We start from the raw sequence: 22,323 nt of genomic DNA, 5'->3' as shown, positions 1-22,323 counted from the left end.
ACCCTAGGATGTAGATTATCAGGCCCTGGGGATTTATCGGCCTTCAATCCCGTCAATTCCCCTAACACCATTTCCCTACAAATACTGATTTCATTCAGTTCCTCCCTCTCACAATTCCCTGTTTTCTCCCTACCACTTTTTTAAAATAGTGGGGTAACATTAGCTACCCTCCAATCCATATCCCAAGACCGCACAAAGTGGAGGAGAAGCACCTGGAAAGGCGCTGAACACCTCGAGTCTCTTCGCCGGGAGCAAGCGGAAGCCAAGCGCAAGGCAACGCAAGGAGAGCACGTCAACCCAAGCACCCCACCCATCTGCCCCACCTGTGACAGAGACTGTAGGTCCCGCATTGGACTCATCAGTCACCTGAGAACCCATTTTTAATGTGAAAGCAAGTCATAATAAGAACATAAGAACATAAGAAGTAGGAGCAGGAGTAGGCCATTCGGCCCCTCGGGCCTGCTCCGCCATTCAATAGGATCATGGCTGATCCGAACCTAGACTCACGTCCACTTCCCTGCCCGCTCCCCATAACCCTTAATTCCCTTATCAGCTAGGAAACTGTCTATCTCCGTTTTAAATTTATTTAATGTCCAGCTTCCACAGCTCTCTGAGGTAGCAAATTCCATAGATTTACTACCCTCTGAGTGAAGAAGTTTCTTCTCATCTCAGTTTTGAAACGGCAACCCCTTATTCTAAGATTATGCCCCTAGTTCTAGTCTCACCCATCAGTGGAAACATCCTCCCCGCATCCACCCGATCAAGCCCCCTCACAATCTTGTATGTTTCGATAAGAGTCATCGTCGGTTCCAAGGGACTGCCTAAGAAGAAGATAAATGCAAGTCTTTCTTACTATCTCTCAGGGCACAGAAGGAGGCCGCTCGGCCCAGCGAGTGAGCGCGGGCGCCCCCTGTCGGCGGGAGGTGGAGCTGCGGGCAGGGTGCAGTTGGCGGCGCCAGCCGGCTGGCGGCGCTGTGGAGGCGGGCGCTATGGAGGCGCAAATGGCGGTGGAGCGGAGCGGGCGCCTGTGGACGGAGATCGGGCGGGCGGTGAGCCAGGGCCATCGGGAGCTGGTGCTGCGGGGCTGGGATCCTGAGCCCGGGGAGGAGGAGGACGGCGAGCCCGAGGCTGGCCTCCTGGCCCTGCTGCAGCACCTGGAGCTGAGCGGGGCGGTGATGCCGGCGCTGCCCCGGGGCCTGGGCCGCCTGTCGGGCCTCCGCAGCCTTGTGCTGAGCCACGACCGCCTGCGGGCCCTGCCGGCCGAGCTGGGCGAGCTGCGGGCCCTGCGGGCGCTCGACGTGTCGGACAACGAGCTGCGGGCCCTGCCCGAGGCCCTGGGCCGCCTGGCCGTCCTCGACAGCCTCAACGCCAGCGGCAACCAGCTGGAGGCCCTGCCCGCCGCGCTCGGCCGCTGCCTCCGCCTCGCCGCCCTCAACGTCTCGGCCAACCGGCTGGTGGGCCTTCCCCCGGAGATCCTGGGGCCCGGCCTGGCGCTGCTCAGCAGCTTCAGCGCCGCCGACAACCGCATCCAGGAGCTGGGCCCCGGAGTCAGCGAGCTGCCGGCGCTGCGGGTGAGTCAGCGCCTCAAATATCCCTAAATAACCCCTACAATACCCCAAATAACCCCTACAATACCCCAAATAACCCCTACAATACCCCAAATAACCCCTACAATACCCCAAATAACCCCTACAATACCCCAAATAACCCCTACAATACCCCAAATAACCCCTACAATACCCCAAATAACCCCCCAAAAAAAAACCTAAATACCCCAAATAACCCCATAAATACCCAAAATAACCCCTAAAATACCTCAAATACCCCATAAAATACCTCAAACAGCCCAAATACCCCCCAAAAATACCTAACACCCCAAAATGCCCCCACTGTCCCCAATACCACACCCCTAAACAACCCAAATACCCCATACCCCCAAAATACCCCCCACTGACCCCCAAAATACCCCAATACTCGCTTCCCCCATACCCAACCCCCAAAATACCCCCCAAACAATCCAAAAACCCCCCTCCCACAAATAGCCGATATACCGCACTCCCCAAATACTCCTCTCCCCCCCCCCTCCCAATACCCTCCAAACACCCCATACACCCCCTAACTCCACTCCCCCCCCCCCCCCCCAATACTCCCCGATACCCCTCTCCTCCCCACCAATACAGGAATGTTCCTTGTCTCACAGTGCACTGTTTTCAACATGGATGTTCTGAGAAACGGAACTGTACTCCCAGCCAACTAGTGCCAACCCTGACTGAGACTTTTTGTGGAGATTGTGTAAACCGATGTCCAGGTTTGATGGTGATAAGCTCACTGCGTCTGTTGTCCCAGTGAGTACGAGATTGGCTCCCTCCCCACATCTAATTATTACCAAGAGTCTTTCATCTCCAAACGCTGTCTCCAGGATTTCTCTAATGTTTTCCTTGCTCTGCTCCCCACTTTTACAGCCCACGGACTACAACAAAAACTTGCATTTGTGTAAGGCCTTTAACGTACAGCTCATCCAAAACAGTGCGCCCGATCTCCTTGCGCACATTGAGGTTTACGCCTCACATCCTCAGCAAGCTCTTTTGCGCCTCTGTGCCCCATTGAATTAACATTAAGATCCTTGTCTTTACCTTCAGATCCCTCCCTCGCCTCGCTCCAGCATCGCCTCTAATAATACATCCCCGCATGCACCTTCCCCACCCCCCAGCATCAACGTACTCCTTCCCTGTTCTCTCCACTCATCAGTCGTAGCTGCTTCTTTAGCCACTGCTTTCTGGCACTTTCTTCCCCAATACTATTGTCTTGTTACCTTCCTCCTTATCTTCAAAAAGTTGCCTAAGGGTCTTTTTCTTCAACCATGCCTTGGAGCTCCCTGAATCATAGAATCATAGAAAGTTACAGCACAGAAGGAGGCCATTTCGGCCCATCGTGTCCGCGCCGGCCAACAAGGAGCTCTCCAGCCTAATCCCACTTTCCAGCTCTTGGTCCGTAGCTCTGTAGGTTACAGCATCCCAAGTGCATATCCAAGTACTTTTTAAATGTGATGAGGGTCTCTGCCTCGACCACCCTTTCAGGCAGTGAGTTCCAGACCCCCACCACCCTTGGGGTGAAAAAAATTCTCCTCAAATCCCCTCTAAACTTCCGACCAATTACTTTAAACCTGTGCCCCCTGGTTGTTGACCCCTCTGCTAAGGGAAATAGGTCCTTCCTATCCAAGGAAGGTGACCGCTCCTCTTTTGCTTTCATCTTCCTGCTTGATACTAAATCTATTCAACACCCTGCAGAGCACTTTCAGATCTATATCCATGTGGTGAGTGTAACTTGTACCCGGCTGCACTGGAAGATGATCCTGTAATGTCTACCAGAAATGTATATCTTTTCATTGTGCAAGAATCGCTAAGTATTCCTCCCTCCTCTTGTCTTCTAGACTCTCGACCTTTCCAACAACCAGCTCTCGGAGATTCCTTGCGAGCTCGCTGACTGTCCCAAGCTGAAAGAAATAAACTTCAAAGGAAACAAATTAAAAGATAAACGACTAGAAAAAATGGTGAATGGATGCCAGACCAAATCCATCTTGGACTACCTGAGGTCAGGGGGCCGTGGCAAGGGGAAAGGGAAAATGGACAATGCGGAGAAGAATGAGCTCAAGGAGAAAGCCAGGAAGAAAAAGAAAGCTGTGAAGAAGGACGATGATGGTGAATCGGATGGGATGGAAGACCTGAACAAATTGGTGGTGCGAGTGTTGCACGTTTCTGAAAGTCCTTCCATGCTGGTGAAAGTCACTCTCAGTATCAAGGATGTCAGGCCTTATATTGTGTGCTGCATTGTAGAAGGAATGAACCTGCGACCGGGCAATGCATTGAAACGATTCCTCGTAGCTCAGGTAATTCTTTTAAACTCACGATCTATAGATTTGATTTTTTTTTTAAATGCCCATTCTCTTGTACAAGTTATTGAGATGTCCTGGTTTACCTATTTCTAAGACATTTAGATGTTGTGCACTACATCTGTTTATCGATCGACTTTTACATAACATAAGAAATAGGAGCAGGAGTCGGCCCCTCGAGCCTGCTCCGCCATCCAATAAGATCATGGCTGATCATCGACCTCATCTCCACTTTCCTGCACTATCCCCATATCCCTTTGATCTATCGCAGTTTCACACATGCAACGGATGTGACACACTTGCACTTTGCCCAAATGTCCATTTCCTAAAACAGCAAATTGCAACTGAGCAATTTTTAAAAGAAAGTATTTTCAAAAAAAGAAAGCCACTTCTGTCCTTTGTCCTCCAGCATGTAGTCTCAACAGGGTAAAGTTACAGAAATCTACTCTGCCCAGAAATACTCTAACATAGTTAATCTTCTATCACAGACTCTGAAGCACACACTGCTACATTATACCCATCCTATTATTGTAAGTGATAAACACTGAATTATGATGTGTGTGTTAATTTTCAGAACACCAGCACCAGGAAGTGTTAGTGTTCACTGTATGACCTGCCTCAGATGAGGAAAGGGCCCAAACGCAAACTGTTTTCTCAAGCTCTGTATTACGTATTAAGGGAAGAAAATGCCTGGGAATGATCAGAGCGATTCCTTAAGCGTTACTTCATCTTAATCTCTTTTTTTTAACATAGTTTCCCCCACAAACTTGAAAGTATTTGCCTGCCCATCTCCCTTCCCTTCCATCCTACATGACTATATCGAACCTCTGCTCTGGCTTGCTAACAAAAGTCGTTGTTTATTCTCTTTCCCCAGACCAAATTACACGATGATGTCTGTCAGAGGAGAACATTGGCAACTATTGCAACTCATGATCTACATTTGGTGAAGGGACCTTTGCTGTATGATGCCAGACCCTCCCATTCCTTGAAGGTAAAATGCACAGACATGGAAATGTTGTAATAGGAAGTTGATGTGTTCACTGGGAGTAATAATTAAACATAGAAACATAGAAAAATAGGAGCAGGAGTCGGCCATTCGGCCCTTCAAGCCTGCTCCGCCATTCAATATGATCGTGGCTGATCCTCGATCTCAATACCATATTCCCGCTCTCTCCCCATACTCCTTGGTGCCTTTTGTGTCTAGAAATCTATCTATCTCCTTCTTAAAAATATTCAGTGACTTGGCCTCCACAGCCTTCTGTGGTAGAGAATTCCACAGGTTCACCACCCTCTGAGTGAAGAAATTTCTCCTCAGTCCTAAATGTCCTACCCCGTGTCCTGGGACTGTGACCCCTCATTCTAGACCCCCCAGCCAGGGGAAACATCCTCCCTGCATCCAGTCTGTCTAGCCCTGTCAGAATTTTATACGTTTCAATGAGATCCCCTCTCATTCTTCTAAACTCTAGTGAATGCAGGCCTAGTCGACCCAATCTCTCCTCATACGACAGTCCTGCCATCCCAGGAATCAGTCTGGTGAACCTTCGCTGCACTCCCTCTATGGCAAGTATATCCTTTCTTGGGTAAGGAGATCAAAACTGCACACAGTACTCCAGGTGTGGTCTCGCCAAGGCCCTGTATAACTGTAGTAAGACATCCTTGCTCCTGTACTCGAATCCTCTTGCAATGAAGGCCAACATACCATTTGCCTTCCTAACTGCTTGATGCACCTGCATGTTTGCTTTCAGTGACTGGTGTACAAGGACACCCAGGTCCCTTTGTACATCAACATTTCCCAATCTATCACCATTTAAATAATACTCTACCTTTCTGTTTTTCCTACCGAAGTGGATAACAAGTACAATAGGTTTTGTCTATAGAAACGTGTTTGTGAACCATAACAAAAACTTGCGAAGTGCCTATTAAGATATTTCATATGGTTTTAAATATTGTAAATGAAGTGTGGTATATCACAGTATAATGAGAACTTGGATATGATTGGGATAATAACCCTTCAACAGCGCCAAGCTGTGCATTGGGCTGAAGCCGATTACTCTGCTCCAACACTTAACCAGCCATTCCAATTGTCTGCAGCTTCAAACCCCATCCTCATCTCCCCAGAACAGGAATCCATTTGGGCCACAATGGTTCGGTAGCATTAAAAAAAAAGTATTGCACTAAAATTAGTGCAGTAAAAGTAGGCGAACTATATAATATAAAGCTTACCAAATTAGACTATAAAAATAAGACGTGTACGACCACCGGACGTCCCAAAGCACTTTACAGCCAATGAAGTACTTTTTTTTTTTTTGAAGTGTAGTCGCTGTTGTAATGTAGGAAACGCAGCAGCCAAATAGCGCACAGCAAGCTCCCACAAACAGTAATGTGATAATGACCAGATAATCTGTTTGTGATGTTCATTGAGGGATAAATATTGACCATAACACCGGGGAGAACTCCCCTGCTCCTCTTCAAAATAGTGCCATGGGATCTTTTACGTCCACCTGAGAGAGCAGACGGGGCCTCGGTTTAACATCTCGTCCAAAAGACGGCACCTCCGACAGTGCAGCACTCCCTCAGCACTGCACTGGGAGTGTCAGCCTGGATTTTTGAGCTCAAGTCTCTGGAGTGGGACTTGAACCCACAACCTTCTGACTCAGAGGTGAGTGTGCTGCCCACTGAGCTGACACTATAACTTTGCAGGGGTGGAGTTATGTGAGAACCTTAACAGAACCCTGTTTAGTTGAGGGAGTTAAGAAGACAATCATCCCAGTGACTCTCGCTGTTACACTAGGGCTTGTGTGTTGGCCATATCCAATTCAAATACACAAACCTGCTCAAGGAGAAGATAACTGAGTAAGGGCGATGATGGATGAGTATTTACCCATACATTTCTATCATGAGGTTTATTTTTATAAAAGTCAGGATTTAGGGAAACCATTGGTTTTAAGGCTAAAGTTCAGTAACCCTCCATCTCAGACTGATCAACTTTATAGGAGTTACATCACCCTGTCGATCTCACTTTGCCGGTCTCCTGATGATTTCCCATTTTCTCTTCCCTGTCACTCCAGACTCTATTGGAAAACTCTACTCTCCAATAATACTTTGCTATAAAAGAACTTTAACAAACTAGTGAATAAGCCAACATCTGTCAGTTGGGGAGAGCCTTACCTAGATGTGCGATTGATGTACATCCGCCTGTTTGTGATGTACACTTACTGATGCCACTTGGGAGGATCCAAGGCAGCCCCTCATACCAGTAAAATGCTGGAATTGCAGCTTCCGTGAATCAGCATCAAGTAATCTCTCTGTCCTTGTTAGTATCTACAAGCTTTTAAAATCTGAACTGGAAACAACGAATCACTTCTTGATTTACCGAGTCTATTCTCCATTTTCACCTTAGTTATGCTGTGTTTTCACTTGGATTTCTCAATTTTAAAGGTTAAAGCTACTCTAATGGATAGGCAAATTTGTAGCATTTCAATCATAAAGTTTCTACTTTTAATACCTGTGTAAAACCGAATATTCTCCATCGTACCATGGGAGTTCAGCGGGGACATGGCAGCTTACAAGTTATTGTTGCCAAAATGAGCAGATTACTGCTTAACATGCTCATATAGCATTCCTTTATCTACTGTGTTAGCAGAGGATTAATCCCTTTAAATAAACGAAAGCAGCATTTTTTGAACCATTCTGACTTGTCAGCAAAGTTAGCATGCAGGTACAGCAAGCAATTAGGAAGGCAAATGGCATGTTGCCCTTTATTGCAAGGGGGTTGGAGTATAAGGGTAAGGAACTCTTACTACAATTGTACAGAGCCTCGGTGAGACCACACCTGGAGTACTGTGCTCAGTTCTGGTCTCCTTATCTGAGGAAGGATATACTTGCCTTGGAGGCGGTGCAACGAAGGTTCACTAGATTGATTCCTGGGAGGAGAGGGCTGTCCTATGATGAGAGATTGTGTAGACTGGGCCGATACTCTCTGGAGTTTAGAAGAATGAGAGGTGATCTCATTGAAACATACAAGATTCTGAGGGGGATTGACAGGGTAGATGCTGAGAGGTTGTTTCCCCCTGGCTGGAGTGTCTAGAACTAGGGGGCATAGTCTCAGGATAAGGGGTCATAAGAACATAAGAAGAAGGAGCAGGAGTAGGCCATACGGCCCCTCGGGCCTGCTCCGCCATTCAATAGGATCGTGGCTGATCCGAATCTAGACTCACATCCACTTCCCTGCCCTCTCCCCGTAACCCCTAATTCCCTTATCTGCTAGGAAACTGTCTATCTCCATTTTAAATTTATTTAATGTTGCAGCTTCCACAGCTCTCTGGGGTAGCAAATTCCATAGATTTACTACCCTCTGAGCCTCATCTCAGTTTTGAAAGGGCAGCCCCTTATTCTAAGATTATGCCCCCTAGTTCTAGTCTCACCCATCAGTGGAAACATCCTCACCGCATCCACCCGATCAAGCCCCCTCACAATCTTATATGTTTCGATAAGATCGCCTCTCATTCTTCTGAACTCCAATGAGTAGAGTCCCAACCTACTCAACCTTTCCTCATACGTCAACCCCCTCATCTCCGGAATCAACCGAGTGAACCTTCTCTGAACCGCCTCGAGAGCAAGTATATCTTTTCTTAAATATGGAAACCAAAACTGCACGCGGTATTCCAGGTGTGGCCTCACCAATACCCTGTATAACTGCAGCAAGACTTCCCTGTTTTTATACTCCATCCCCGTTGCAATAAAAGCAAAGATTCCATTGGCCTTCCTGATCACCTGCTGCACCTGCATACTAACCGTCTGTGTTTCATGCACCAGGACCCCCAGATCCCTTTGTACTGTAGCACTTTGCAGTTTCTCTCCATTAGACTGAGATGAGGAATTTCTTCACTCAGAGGGTTGTGAATCTTTGAAATTCTCTACCCCAGAGCGCTGTGGATGCTGAGTCATTGAGTATATTCAGGGCTGAGATTGATAGATTTTTTGACTTGAGGGGAATCGAGGGATATGGGGATCGGGCGGGAAAGTGGAGTTGAGGTCGAAGATCAGCCATGACCTTATTGAATGGCGGAGCAGGCTCGAGGGGCCGTGTAGCCGACTCCTGCTCCTAATTCGTATGTTGTCTAATAATCATCAGCTTCATGTTTGGAGCCCCACTACTGTAGGTGATAGTGTGGAACAATAGAAGTTGAGTAATTGGAAGAGCATTGACTTTTGGATAGAAAGAAAGGCAGACTTACATTTCTATAGCGCCTTTCATGACCACCGGACGTCTCAAAGCGCTTTACAGCCAATTAAGTACTTTTGAAGTGGAGTCACTGTTGTAATGTAGGAAACGCAACAGCCAGTTTGCGCACAGCAAGCTCCCACAAACAGTAATGTGATAATGACCAGATAATCTGTTTTTGTTATGTTGGTTGAGGGATAAATATTGGCCCAGGACACCAGGGAGAACTCCCCTAAAGTAATGACTTTCATTTGTGAAGGCTGCTATTGAAATGGATGCCAACACAACATGTTGAAAACAAAATGTTTCCTCTCGATCTAAACTCAGTCACCTGAGGCTTACAGGGAAGGCAAGTGTTAGATTATGAATGAGCTGCTTTCCAGTCTTTTATTTTTATCTCTATGGAAAGTTTAACAATATGATACACCAGTAACTGCAGATTGCCAGATAGGTGGCTTGTTTGTGTTCAAGTCTTCAGTTAATTTGCAACTCGTGTGTTGTTTCAGTATTTTACCATATACATTAGATTCACTTATACCAATACCTCCTTCATAGTAGATGTGTTTTATTGTTCCTGGGATGTGGACGTCGCTGGCGAGGCCAGCATTTATTGTCCTTGAGCTCACTTTTTATACCGCCGCTGCCATCTTGCCGGATTACAACCAGTGCCACGAGCTAGTGAGTACAGAAATAGGAAGATAGAGCAGATGAATGCATGGCTGGAGAGATGGTGTAGGAGGGAGGGCTTTAGTTTCCTGAGGAATTGGAACCGTTTCTGGGGGAGGTGGGACCTCTACAAGCCAGACGGGTTACACCTCAATGGGAACGAGACCGATATCCTCGCGGGAGGGTTTGCTAGTGCTGTTGGGAAGGGTTTAAACTAGCTTGGCAGGGGGATGGGAACCTAAGAATAGAGTCAGTAGGGAGGGAAGAAAAACTGGAATTGGAAAACAAAAACCTAGAAAGTAAATTGGAAGGACAGAGGAATCAAGAGCTAGATAGTAGTCAACAAGGAGGTTTGCCTGTACTAAATGTAAGGAGTATAGCAAACAAGGCAGATGAACTGAGGGCACAGGTAGTTACTTGGGACTATGATATTATAGCTGTTACAGAGACATGGCTGAAAGAGGGGCAGGTATGGCAGCTCAACATTCCTGGTCACAGGATTTTCAGACGGGATAGAGAGGGAGGTAAAAAGGGAGGGGGGGGTCGCGGTATTGATTAAAGAAACTATTACAGCTGTGAGGAGGGATGATATGTTGGAGGGATCATCAAACGAGGCCATATAGGTTGCATTGAAAAACAAAAAAGCGGCGATCACACTGCTGGGAGTGTACTACAGACCCCCAAACAGCGAGAGAGAGATAGAAGAACAAATATGTAGACAAATTTCTGAGAAGTGCAAAAACTATAGGGCAGTAATAGGGGATTTCAACTACCCCAATATTAACTGGGATTAAATTAGTGTGAAGGGTATAGAGGGTGCGGAATTCCTAAAATGCATCCAGGAGAACTTTTTTAGCCAGTATGTAGCAAGTCCAACAAGGGAGGAGGCGGTTCTGGACTTCAGTGGGGGAGCATTTTGGTGCTAGTGACCATAATTCTGTTAGATTTAAGGTAGTTATGGAAAAGGACAATGATAAAACAGGAATAAAAATTCTAAATTGGGGGGAAAAGCAAATTTTGCTAAGCTCAGAGAGGATTTAGCCGCAGTGGACTGGAAACAGCTACTTGAAGGTAAATCAGTGTCAGAGCAGTGGGAGGCATTCAAGGAGGAGATCCGGAGGGTTCAGACCAAATATGTGCCCTTAAAGAAAAAAGGTGGGACTAACAAATCTAGAGTCCCCTGGATGTCTATCTAGGGACATATAGGGTAGGATGAAGAAAAAAAGGGAGGCGTATGACAGGTACCGAGGGCTAAATACTCCAGAATCTTTAGTGGAGTACAGAAAGTGCAGGGGTGCAATTAAAAAGGATATTAGGAAAGCAAAGAGAGAGCATGACAAATTCTTGGCAAGTTAAATCAAGGAAAACCCAAAGATGTTTTATAAATATATTAAGAGGATAACTAAAGAAAGGGTAAAGCCTATTGGAGATCATGAGGGTAATCTGTGTGTGGAGGCGGGAGATGTCGGTAGGGTTCTTAATGAATACTTTGCATCTGTTTTCACAAAGAGGGGCGAAGCAGACATTGCTATCAGGGGGAGGAGTGTGAAATATTAGATGAAATAAACATAGTGAGAGAGGAAGTGTTAAGGGGTTTAGCAGCTTTAAAAGTGGATAAATCCCCAGGCCCAGATGAAATGTATCCCAGGCTGTTAAGCGAAGCAAAAGAGGAAATAGCAGAGGCCCTGACCATCATTTTTCAATCCTCTCTGGCTTCAGGTGTGGTGCCGGAGGACTGCTAATGTGGTACCCTTGTTTAAAAAGGGAGAAAAGGATAGACCGAGTAATTACAGGCCAGTCAGCCTAACCTCGGTGGTGGGAAAATTATTGGAAAGAATTCTGAAGGACAGGATAAATCTTCATTTAGAAAGACACAGATTAATCGAGGATAGTCAGCACGGATTTGTCAAGGGAAAGGTCGTGTCTGACAAACTTGATTGAATTTTTTGAGGAGGTAACAAGGAGGGTAGATGAGGGTAGTGCGTTTGATGTAGTGTATATGGACTTTAGCATGACTTTTGCTAAGGTTCCACATGGCAGACTGGTCACGAAGTTAAAAGCCCATGGGATCCAGGGCAAAGTGTCAAGTTAGATTAAAAACTGGCTCGGAGGCAGGAAGCAGAGGGTAATGGTTGATGGGTGTTTTTGTGACTGGAAGGCTGTTTCCAGTGGGGTTCCGCAGGGCTCAGTACTAGGTCCCTTGCTTTTTGTGGTATACATCAACGATCTTGACTTGAATATAGGGGGTATGATTAAGAAGTTTGCAGATGTTACTAAAATCGGCTGTGTGGTTGATACTGAAGAAGGAAGCTGTAGACTGCAGAAAGATATCAATAAATTGGTCAGGTGGGCAGAACAGTGGCAAATGGAATTCAATCCGGAGAAGTGTGAGGTAATGCATTTGGGGAGGGCTAACAAGGAAAGGGAATACACATTAAATGGTAGGACACTGAGTAGTGTAGAGGAACAAAGGGACCTTGGAGTGCATGTCCACAGATCCCTGAAGGTAGCAGGCCAAGTAGATAAAGTGGTTAAGGCGGCATACGGAATGCTTGCCTTTATTAGCCGTGGCATAGAATACAAGAGCAGGGGGGTTATGCTTCAACTGTATAAAACACTAGTTAGGCCTCAGCTAGAGTACTGCGTGCAGTTCTGGTCACCACATTACAGGAAAGATGTGATTGCACTAGAGAGGGTACAGAGGAGATTTACAAGGATGTTGCTGGGAGTAGAGAATCTTTGCTATGAGGAAAGACTGGATAGGCTGGGTCCGTTTTCCTTGGAACAGAGGAGGCCGAGGGGAGAGCTTATTGAGGTGTATAAAATTATGAGGGGCTTAGATAAAGTGGATAGAAAGGACCTATTTCCCTTAGCAGAGGGGTCAAAAACCAGGGGGCACAGATTTAAAGTAATTGGTGGAAGGCTTAGAGGAGATTTGAGGGGAAATTTCTTCACCGAGGGTTGTGGGGTCTGGAACTCACTGCCTGAAAGGGTGGTAGAGGCAGAAACCCTAAACACATTTAAAAAGTACTTGGATGTGCACCTGGGATGCTGTAACCTGCAGGGCTACGGACCAAGAGCTGGGAAGTGGGATTAGGCTGGATAGCTCTTTGTTGGCCGGCGCGGACACGATGGGCCGAATGGCCTCCTTCCGTGCTGTAACTTTCTATGATTCTATGAGAAGGTGGTGGTGAGCTGCCTTCTTGAACCGCTGCAGTCCGTGTGGTGAAGGTGCTCCCACAGTGCTGTTAGGGAGGGAGTTCCAGGATCTTGACCCAGCGACGATGAAGGAACGGCCGATATATATCCAAGTCAGGATGGTGTGACTATTGGAATCATTAAGTTACAATTCTGGGGCTACTGTGATAACTCTGGGTAAATACACTATGGGGCCAATAGTGAAACAAGGAAATAGTCAGACTTGGTCTTGTTATTAATCAATATCTTATAAGTAATGAGGCCTTGAGTAATGATGAGGGGGGGTTGGAGAGCAGGGTGAGGTTCCGTAAGGACAGGAGGCAGAGGGAATTTAGTTATAGATTGAAATTACCAACAGTGAGACATTGCTTGTTGCAAAGGTGAAGCAAGGCGAATCGGAAGGAGATTTTGATGCGGCAATTGCTGTGGGGTTGAGGGGGCAGTAGACAATGAGGACTCCCTATCCTGGTAGAATATCGTACCCCCACTGCTGTGCTGACTGAAGTCCGCTAACTTGCCACAGACCATCAATCAAACTTAAAAGCCTCCTGGATCGTATGGCTCCGTTCCACACACGCTTTTATCTATTGAGTCATTCGGGGAGCCCAGAATTCTATTGAAAGCATTATTGGTCATGTAATGTTGTTCCCAAGTTCCGATTGTTGTTTGAGTGATTGATGAAAGTTGCCTTTCCAACACAAATTGACTCCAGCCATTGTACCGGTAAAGACTGTCTTAATATATAATGACTCTTTTGTCTGTCTTGACTGACATTGCTAAGCTTTATTGAGCTGCTGTCCGGTAACTTCAAATTGTCCATTATTCATGATGTCAGAGTGGTTCTTGGAATGTTTTAATTGTCTGAAGTGCCTGGCCTGAGGGAGAATTAGTACAGTGATCAGTAATGTGTGGGCAGGTATCTTTTATGTTCTAGTGCAAGGGGAATTTTAACACCGTTTTGTGGCGGTCCCAACAGTTGTCCTTTACATTGAGTTACATAATTCCCTTTAACTTATTTATGTATGTATAACTTACCTAACTGTATGTACTTAATTAACTTATTTGTAACTTACCAGTTTGGGCTGTTGCCCCTTTAACTTACCTGTTGGTCCATTGCCCCTTTAAGAGGCGACCTAATGCGCTGACGTCACGCATCACGTAACGTATGCGCGTCGGCCGCCGACCTAACGCGCTGACGTCATGCATCACTTGACGCATGCGCATTGGCCGCCGGCCCGATTCGGGCTTCCAAGACGGCCGCCGGCATAGCCCGGCCTACCGCGACTTCGGCCGCATCGGCCAGCAGGCGGGAGGGAAGCGATCCTCCACTTGGTCTCAAAGCCAGCCTTTGCACCAGGGAGATGTACGAAGCAACGGCGCAGGTCACGTGACCGCCTAAGCGAACGTGCTGACGTCATGACGCGGTCACGTGACGTCGGGAATATAGAGCCGAGTGTGAGGAGGTCATGAGGCTCCCCACGGGACTGGGAATGCAGTCCTTGTGGAGTCCCCGCTGGGACAAGGTCTTCAACATGGTGCTCCTGCAGTCAGCCATCTTACCTGCTATCTTACCTACCGTAAGACCTACAACATGGTGTTCCTGCAGTCAGCCACCTTACCTGCTGTAATTATCCTGTGATCTACAATATGGTGCTGTTGCAGTCAGCCATCTTACCTGCTACCTTACCTGCTGTATTATCCTGTTCTGGTAAATAAACAACTTATTTATAGTTCGTCGAAGCTAAACTCTTTTATATAGTGGCGATTTATACGAACCACTACAGTTTGACTTTTACTGTTTGTTCTTTTACCTCAAGTACCAGACCACAAAGAAGGTTTAAGATAAAGATTGAGAAGGATATAAGTAAGACAAAGACCAAAGTAATAAATTGGAAAAAAGTTGATTTCATGGGGATGGGAATAGAATTAGGGAAAGCGTATTAAAAGAAGTTGGGAAGAGATAGCAGAGGCACTATTACATTTATATTAAAATTAATTAGAAACGGGAATAGTGCCAGAGGACTGGCGAACAGCTAATGTGATTCCTAGATTTTAAAAAGGGAGATAGAACAAGTCCAGGGAAATATGGACCAATTAGCTTAACGTCGGTGGTAGGAAAGATAATGGAATCTTTACTTAAAGATGTAATGGAAAAACATCTAGAAACTGAAAATATAACGGAGTAGTCAGCACAGATTTCAAAAGGGAAGGCCATGCTTGACCAACCTTATTGAATTCTTTGAAGAAGTAACAGAAAGGGTAGATAAGGGTAATGTAGTAGAGGTAACATTTGGATTTTCAGAAGGCCTTTGATAAGATACCACATAGACTCATGACTAAGGTCAGAACATGTGGAGCCAGGGGACAAGTAGCAGAATGGACAGCAAGCTGGCTACAAAACAGAGAGAGGGGGTTAAAGATAGTTAGTCAGATTAGCAAAAGGTGGGAAGTGGTATATGTAAAGGAGTGACACAGGTTAATAAGGCCATAAAAAAAGCAAACCAAGCACTGGGGTTCATTTCTAGAGGGACAGAATTGAAAAGCAGAGAAGTTATATTAAACTTGTGTAGAACTTTGGTTAGACCACACTTGGAGTACTGTGCACCATTCTGGTCTCCATATTATAAAAAGGATATCGAGGCACTGGAGAAGGTGTAAAAAAGATTTGCTAGGATGATACCTGAACTGAGAGGTTATATCCATCAGGAAAGGCTGAGACTTTTCTCCAGAAAAGAGAAGACGGGGGGGTAACTAGATCGAGGTCTTTAAGATGATGAAGGGGTTTGATGGGTAGACACAGAGAAGATGTTTACACTTGAGGAGGAGACCAGAACTAAGGGCAATAAATATAAGATAGTCACTAATAAATCCAATAAAGAATTCAGGAGAATAGAACAGTACAGAAATCATGCCTTCATGACCCCTGTTCAGGAGATTTTCCCCTTCTGCACCCATATTATAGAGGGAGTTTCATTCAAGATCCCTTATTAGAGAGGGTCAGGAAAGTCTTTACCCAGAGAGTAGTGAGAATGTGGAACTCGCTACCACAAGGAGTAGTTGAGGCGGCTAGAATAGATGCATTTAAGGGGAAGCTGCATAAACACATGAGGGAGAAAGGAATAGAAGGAGATGCTGTAGACCGGTTAGCCTAACATCTGTGGTAGGTAAAATTTTGGAGTCCATTATTAAGGAGACAGTAACAGGACATTTGGATAATCATAATTTAATAGGACAAAGTCAGCATGGTTTTATGAAGGGGAAGTCATGTTTGACAAATTTGCTGGAGTTCTTTGAGGAAGTAACATATAGGGTGGATAAAGGGGAACCAGTGGACGTAGTGTATTTAGACTTCCAAAAGGCATTTGACAAGGTGCCACACATAAGATTATTGCTTAAGATAAAAAATCACGGGATTGGGGGTAATATTCTGGCATGGATAGAGGATTGGCTATCTAACAGAAGGCAGAGAGTTGGGATAAATGGTTCATTCTCAGACTGGCAATCAGTAACTAGTGGTGTTCCACAGGGGTCAGTGCTGGGTCCCCAACTCTTTACAATCTATATTAACGATTTGGAGGAGGGGACCAAGTGTAACATATCAAAGTTTGCAGATGATACTAAGATGGGAGGGAAAGTAGTGAGTGAGGAGGACATAAAAAACCTGCAAGGGGACATTGACAGGCTAAGTAAGTGGGCAGAGATTTGGCAGATGGAATACAATACTGGAAAGTGTGAGGTTATGCACTTTGGCAGGAAAAATCATAGAGCAAGTTATTATCTTAATGGCAAGAAACTGGAAAGTACTGAAGTACAAAGGGATCTGGGGGTCCTGGTGCACGAAACTCAAAAGGTTAGTATGCAGGTGCAGCAAGTGATTAAGAAGGCCAATGGAATGTTGGCTTTCATTGCTAGGGGGATAGAATATAAAAATAGGGAGGTATTGCTTCAGTTGTACAAGGTATTGGTGAGGCCGCACCTGGAATACTGCGTACAGTTTTGGTGTCCATACTTAAGAAAGGACATACTTGCTCTCGAGTCAGTACAAAGAAGGTTCACTCGGTTAATCCCGGGGATGAGGGGATGGACATATGAGGAGAGGTTGAGTAGATTGGGACTCTACTCATTGGAGTTCAGAAGAATGAGAGGCGATCTTATTGAAACATATAAGATTGTGAAGGGGTTGGATCAGGTGGATGCGGGGAAGATGTTCCCGATGATGGGTGAAACTAGAACTAGGGGGCATAGTCTTAGAATAAGGGGCTGCTCTTTCAAAACTGAGATGAGGAGGAACTACTTCACTCAGAGGGTGGTAGGTCCATGGAATATGCTGCCCCAAAAAGCTGTAGAAGCTACATCATTACATAAATTTAAAACAGAAATAGACAGTTTCCTAGAAGTAAAGGGAATTAAGGGTTACGGGGAGCGGGCAGGAATTTGGACACGAGTCTAGGTTCGGATCGGTCATGGCCCTGTGGGTAGCGGAGCGGGCCCAGGGACCGTGTAGCCTGATCCTGCTCCTATTTCGTGTGTCTAATTCTGTTAGATTCAGGAGATGGTTCTGTGATAGTGGATTGGCGGTTAGGATCAGATCAGCCATGATCTTATTGAATGGCGGAGCAGGCTCGAGGGGCCGATTGGCCTACTCCTGCTCCTATTTCTTATGTTCTTATGGGGTGAGATGAAGAGGGTGGGAGGAGGCTCGTGTGGAGCACAAACACCGGCACAGACCTGTTGGGCTGAATGGCCTGTTTCTGTGCTGTAAATGCTATTTAGCCCATCGCACCTCTGTAAGCTCTGAGCTATCCATTGACCTTCCTCCGCTTTGGTTAAACTGACCCTTGGTTGAATAACCTGAGGACGCTCATTGTCTAACGTGTTCTGCTGAAGGCTTTCACCTGAAACATTAACCTGTCTTTGAGATGCTGGCTGACCTGTTGGATGTTTACAGACTTTCCTGACTCTCTCTTATAAGGGATCTTGAGAGTGAAACTCCCTCTTTAATATGGGTGCAGAAGGGGAAAGTCTCCAGAACAGGGGCCATGAAGGCATGATTTCTTCTTTAACAACGGGTCCTGATGCTTTTTTAACAGGGGTTCCTGCAGAAAGATTCCCTCCTAAGCACAGAACGAAAAGAAAGAACTTGTGCATTTATATAGCACCTCCGGCACAGACTCGATGGGCCGAATGGCTTCCTTCTGTGCTGATTCTATACCCTAAAATTTTCTTTTTCAGGTAGTTATCCCCTTCCCTTTTAAAAGTTATGATGGATTCTGCTTTCAGCTTTGTGTCTGATCGAGGATTCCACACCCTAACATTCCTCTGTATTGATATGAAAAAAAATCCTTCTTGCCTCTCCTTTTCTTGTTTTAATCTTAAATGTATACCCTGACTCACTGACCAGTGGATACAGCTTTTCTGTATTTGTATTATAAAAATCTCTCAATTTTGAACAACAACCTGCATTTATACAGCGCCTTTAATGTAGTAAAACGTCCCGAGGCGCTTCACAGGAGCGATTAGCAAACAAAATTTGACACCCAGCCACATAAGGAGATATTAGAGCAGGTGACCCAAATCTTAGTCAAAGAGGTAGATTCTAAGGAGCATCTTAAAGGCGGAGAGAGAGGGGAGAGGTTTAGAGAGGGAATTACAGAACTTGGGGCCGAGGCAGCTGAAGGCACGGCCGCCAATGCTGGAACGATTAAAATCGAAAAAATCCATCATCTCCTAGTGAAAAGAGGCCCATCTCTGATTTAGAATTCTATGTTTTTTTTTAAACAAGGGCTGATCATTAATGCTGTTGAATGTAATTATTTCAGTGTACAGTAGTACAGCAAATTGTCTTGTACAACGAGCTCATTAGCTATCTTTTTTGGAACAGTCTTGCTCTGCTTTCAAACTGAGCACTCCTTCCTTTTACTTTCTGGAAAGCTGATTTTTAAAAAAAATCAAGTTATTAAAGGCAAATGGTAAATATTTATTTCTTAACTCATTGAACCCTTTGTAGGGAAGAAAGAAAAGCGAAAATTACTCTTGTATTTCAGTGAATAAAGATACCACCCCGGCAGTAACGGCGTCCATATTGATTACTTGGTATTTTTCATAAATAGGTTTTACTTGTAAAGTGCAAATAAACCATCAGAAAATTAAAGCAAGTGCAAATGGAAAAATCAACAGTAACGTGCCGTATTTAGAAATAATGGGGGCGATTTTAACCCTACTCGCTCAGCAGAAACCTGGCGGGCGGGGGGTTAAAATCAGCCCGACTCTGACCTGTCCGAAAGCCGCCATGATCGCAACATCTGCAATTTTAACCTGCTCTCCTGAGCAGGCAGCAAGGACAGGCGCCCGGAGCCAACAGGGTCCTTCTTTACATAGGCACGTTGTGGCCCGAGGACATCATTGAGACCCGACTGTGATTCTAACTCCGGCCTGAGCGGGGAATCCACCTGGAGTTAAAATCGGGGCCGCTGGTTCTAACCAGCTGTGTGTTGAGGCTTTCAATTATTGTCACCACCTCCTGAAGGGAAAGGTTTTAATCATGGATGGTGTCTGTGAAGTACAGGAAACTTTGTTATATCCGGCACCAATGGGACCGAGCTGTTGCCGATCTATCAAAACTGCCGGACATACAAAGTTAATGTTGAAGCATATGGAGGTTTTCATCTCCGTATCTGACAACAAACACTGTTGCTTAGCAACAGCTTCTAAGCAGTCGGCTGCAGCTGCAAGCGTCTCTAGCTGAAGCTGTTGCTATAGCTACAGACCTTTCAGTGCCTGACTGGGGGGAAAAAAAGCAACGAGAACTAAAAAAAAAACTTACAGAAAACGGTTTCTGATTTTTGCCGTTAGATAGAGTATTCCAGACATACAACCTCCGGATAAACCAAAGTTTCCTGTAAAGTGAGGTTTTCTTATATTGGGCCGCCTGTGGCAGTGCTCCATCCCTTTTTTCACTAATAACATTCAAGCTTTCTGAAGATTTTCAATACTCAGGCAGTCCCACTTGTTCTTTCAGATTACTCCACTTGGAAGGAAAGAATTGAAGGCAGCTGATCTGGTACGACAGTTACAGCTGGAAGCTGATGAGCAGCGGAAACAGAAGAAACGGCAAAACGTTTCTGGGCTTCACAAGTCAGTAACACACAAACACTCTTTATTGGTTGTGTTACAGCATTGTTCTCTGTCACTGTTACAGTTTAGTTAAATATATAGCCATCACCTATTTTTCACTTGAAGTAATGTCAGAAACCTTAGCCCCAAATTCCTCTGGCAGCCTCCTGGGGGTGGACCTGGGTTGAAGTGGAACTTGAGAGCAGCACAGGTTGATTCTGCTCAATCCTCTCTCTTTTTATTTATAAACAGTACATTTGTTTTCCCCTCCTGAAGTCATTAATTCTTTGCTGGGTACCATCCCACAGGTGCTGTGGAGCAATGTTCCCTCTAATCTTTTTTTCGTGCGTGGTCCCTTTAACTGGCTGTGCAGCCCATTCAAATTTTCGCCCATGCACCGTTTCTTCCATATAGAAGCCGGTGAGCGGCCTGCGCGGGTCCTCCAGACCGCCCCACAGCTTAGCAGGAACGTTGCTGTGCAGCTTCTGGTTTCTCAAACTAATTCTCATGGAAACTATTCATCTATGTGATCATCAGAGCCATGCCTGTTCCTATTCTCCGCTGATACTCAAGTACACACTCTTCCAGTAGTGGCTGGTGGATATCCTGCAGAAGCAGGAACTCTTTGCCTCTGCAGCACTGAGATCAATCGTAGCACCACCCAGACTGAGAGCGAATGCAGCACAGACCAAATACTGAGTCTCGGACTCCTTAGTCTGTATGACACCGCTCCTGACTAGATCAATACAATGAGCTATCGGGGAACCGCAAGCCCTCTTCTAAATGGTTGGATTGGGATCAAGAATTCATTGTGTGTATATTTACTTGGGCGAATCCATGTTGATTGGCATTCTGTGTTGGTAGTACCCAAGGTTAGACCTATATCACCAATATCTTGAACAATTTACTTATTTATGCCTCAGCGTTAAAAAAAACCCCACCAAGTACCTCCTCCCCCCCCCCCCCCCCCATTAAAAAAAAAGTTATCTTAAAACTTAAGTAGTACAACATGCCTGTTGCAATTCCCCACATCAGAGCTTTGTGGGGGAAAACAATTCCTTTTGAATTGGTGTGGCACTCTTTTGTAAACTAGTCTTGTACTTGCTGATTCGGTTGTGTGTGTTGCTGGTACCAGAACATGTGGTGTTTGAAATTGGTATGGATCCAGTCTGTCTGTCGCTGCTATGTTGGGACATTTTCTATTTACTGCACAAATCCTCCCTCGTTCATCTTGCAATCAGAATATTGTTGCTATTCACCCCTCAACCCCAGTTCTGAAGGTGCTGACAGTTTTTTGTGGTTCAGTTTCATGGACCCCAGCAACCCTTTATTACTGTATCCATGTAGCTGCTGTCCATGTGTGAACCTAGATATTAACGGGCAGATTTTCTGACCCACCATCTTTTGATACGAATGCTTAACACACTCTCACCAGAACCCTACCAGCATTATCTCATCTTGGGCATCAAACTGTTCAAGTTAATTCTTGCCTTAAAGTAATGCTAGCGGGAAGGTCATGTGAACATACTAAAAGATTGTCAATCCGAAGATCTACCCTTGATTATCAGTAGGCTGTTGAATTATGGAGAACATTACAATTGAGTTCATCCTTCCTTCATTCCAATGTCCATGCCATGCAATTCCTAGTAGGGTTTAGGTAAGGGATTAAAGAAATGTGATAACATTCAAACGATAATGGCCATGGCCTGAGTTTCACATAAATTATACCACATAAAATATGTAACTAATGACAATGGAATGTGAGCCAGAAAGATCAGTTCACAAGTAAGACTATTATTGAAAATAATGGGACTGTAATGTCGAATTGCAACATGATACCAGGGTGTATGTGTACTATATGGTGTGCAGGAGATAATATCTTGGCCGCAGGCTACTCGTGAATGTTAAGTCTGCTGGTCTCTGTTTTCCAGATATCTCCAGTTGCTTAACGGGAAAGAAAATTACCCTTGTTTAGTCGATGCCGAGGAACACGTCATTTCATTCCCGCCAATCACAAACTGCGATAAAACAAAGGTAGGTTTCCTAGGGATGATTTTAATAATTAGCCAAAGCTCTGTCCACTGTGGGGTCAGAGAGGAGCCATGGTTGGGTTTTCCACTAAGGCTGACCATTCCAGCAGCCCTCCACAGGCTACGGGAAAAGCTTTGACAAGTAGCACACACGGAAAATAAACCTGAAATGACTGTTCTCATTAAATACGCTTCATTGTTCT

At 45.4% G+C, this 22,323-nt stretch overlaps 1 protein-coding gene across 2 annotated transcripts in view; it reads left to right on the top strand.

The window, feature by feature from the left end:
* The first annotated feature begins 942 nt into the window (after positions 1 to 942).
* The window catches only part of lrrc47 (leucine rich repeat containing 47), a 41,716-nt gene continuing 20,335 nt past the window's right edge, over positions 943 to 22,323 (top strand). Inside the window, exons 1-5 of one of the 2 annotated variants that reach the window (XM_085967516.1) lie at positions 943 to 1,571; positions 3,431 to 3,886; positions 4,764 to 4,880; positions 19,996 to 20,111; positions 22,022 to 22,124. In XM_085967516.1, the coding sequence (XP_085823642.1) occupies positions 990 to 1,571; positions 3,431 to 3,886; positions 4,764 to 4,880; positions 19,996 to 20,111; positions 22,022 to 22,124 (1,374 nt within the window). In that variant the 5' untranslated portion in view covers positions 943 to 989. Of the gene's footprint in view, positions 1,572 to 2,180; positions 3,314 to 3,430; positions 3,887 to 4,763; positions 4,881 to 19,995; positions 20,112 to 22,021; positions 22,125 to 22,323 lie in introns of those variants that run through there. The other variant, XM_085967517.1, reaches the window with a different exon arrangement.

The sequence above is a fragment of the Somniosus microcephalus genome, chromosome 25 (genome assembly GCF_052327205.1).
Source record: "Somniosus microcephalus isolate GS21.2 chromosome 25, FLI_Smic_1.0, whole genome shotgun sequence".
NCBI lineage: Eukaryota > Metazoa > Chordata > Chondrichthyes > Squaliformes > Somniosidae > Somniosus > Somniosus microcephalus.
Note: the sequence above shows the minus strand (reverse complement) of the source record. Positions and strands in the feature narration are given on the sequence as shown.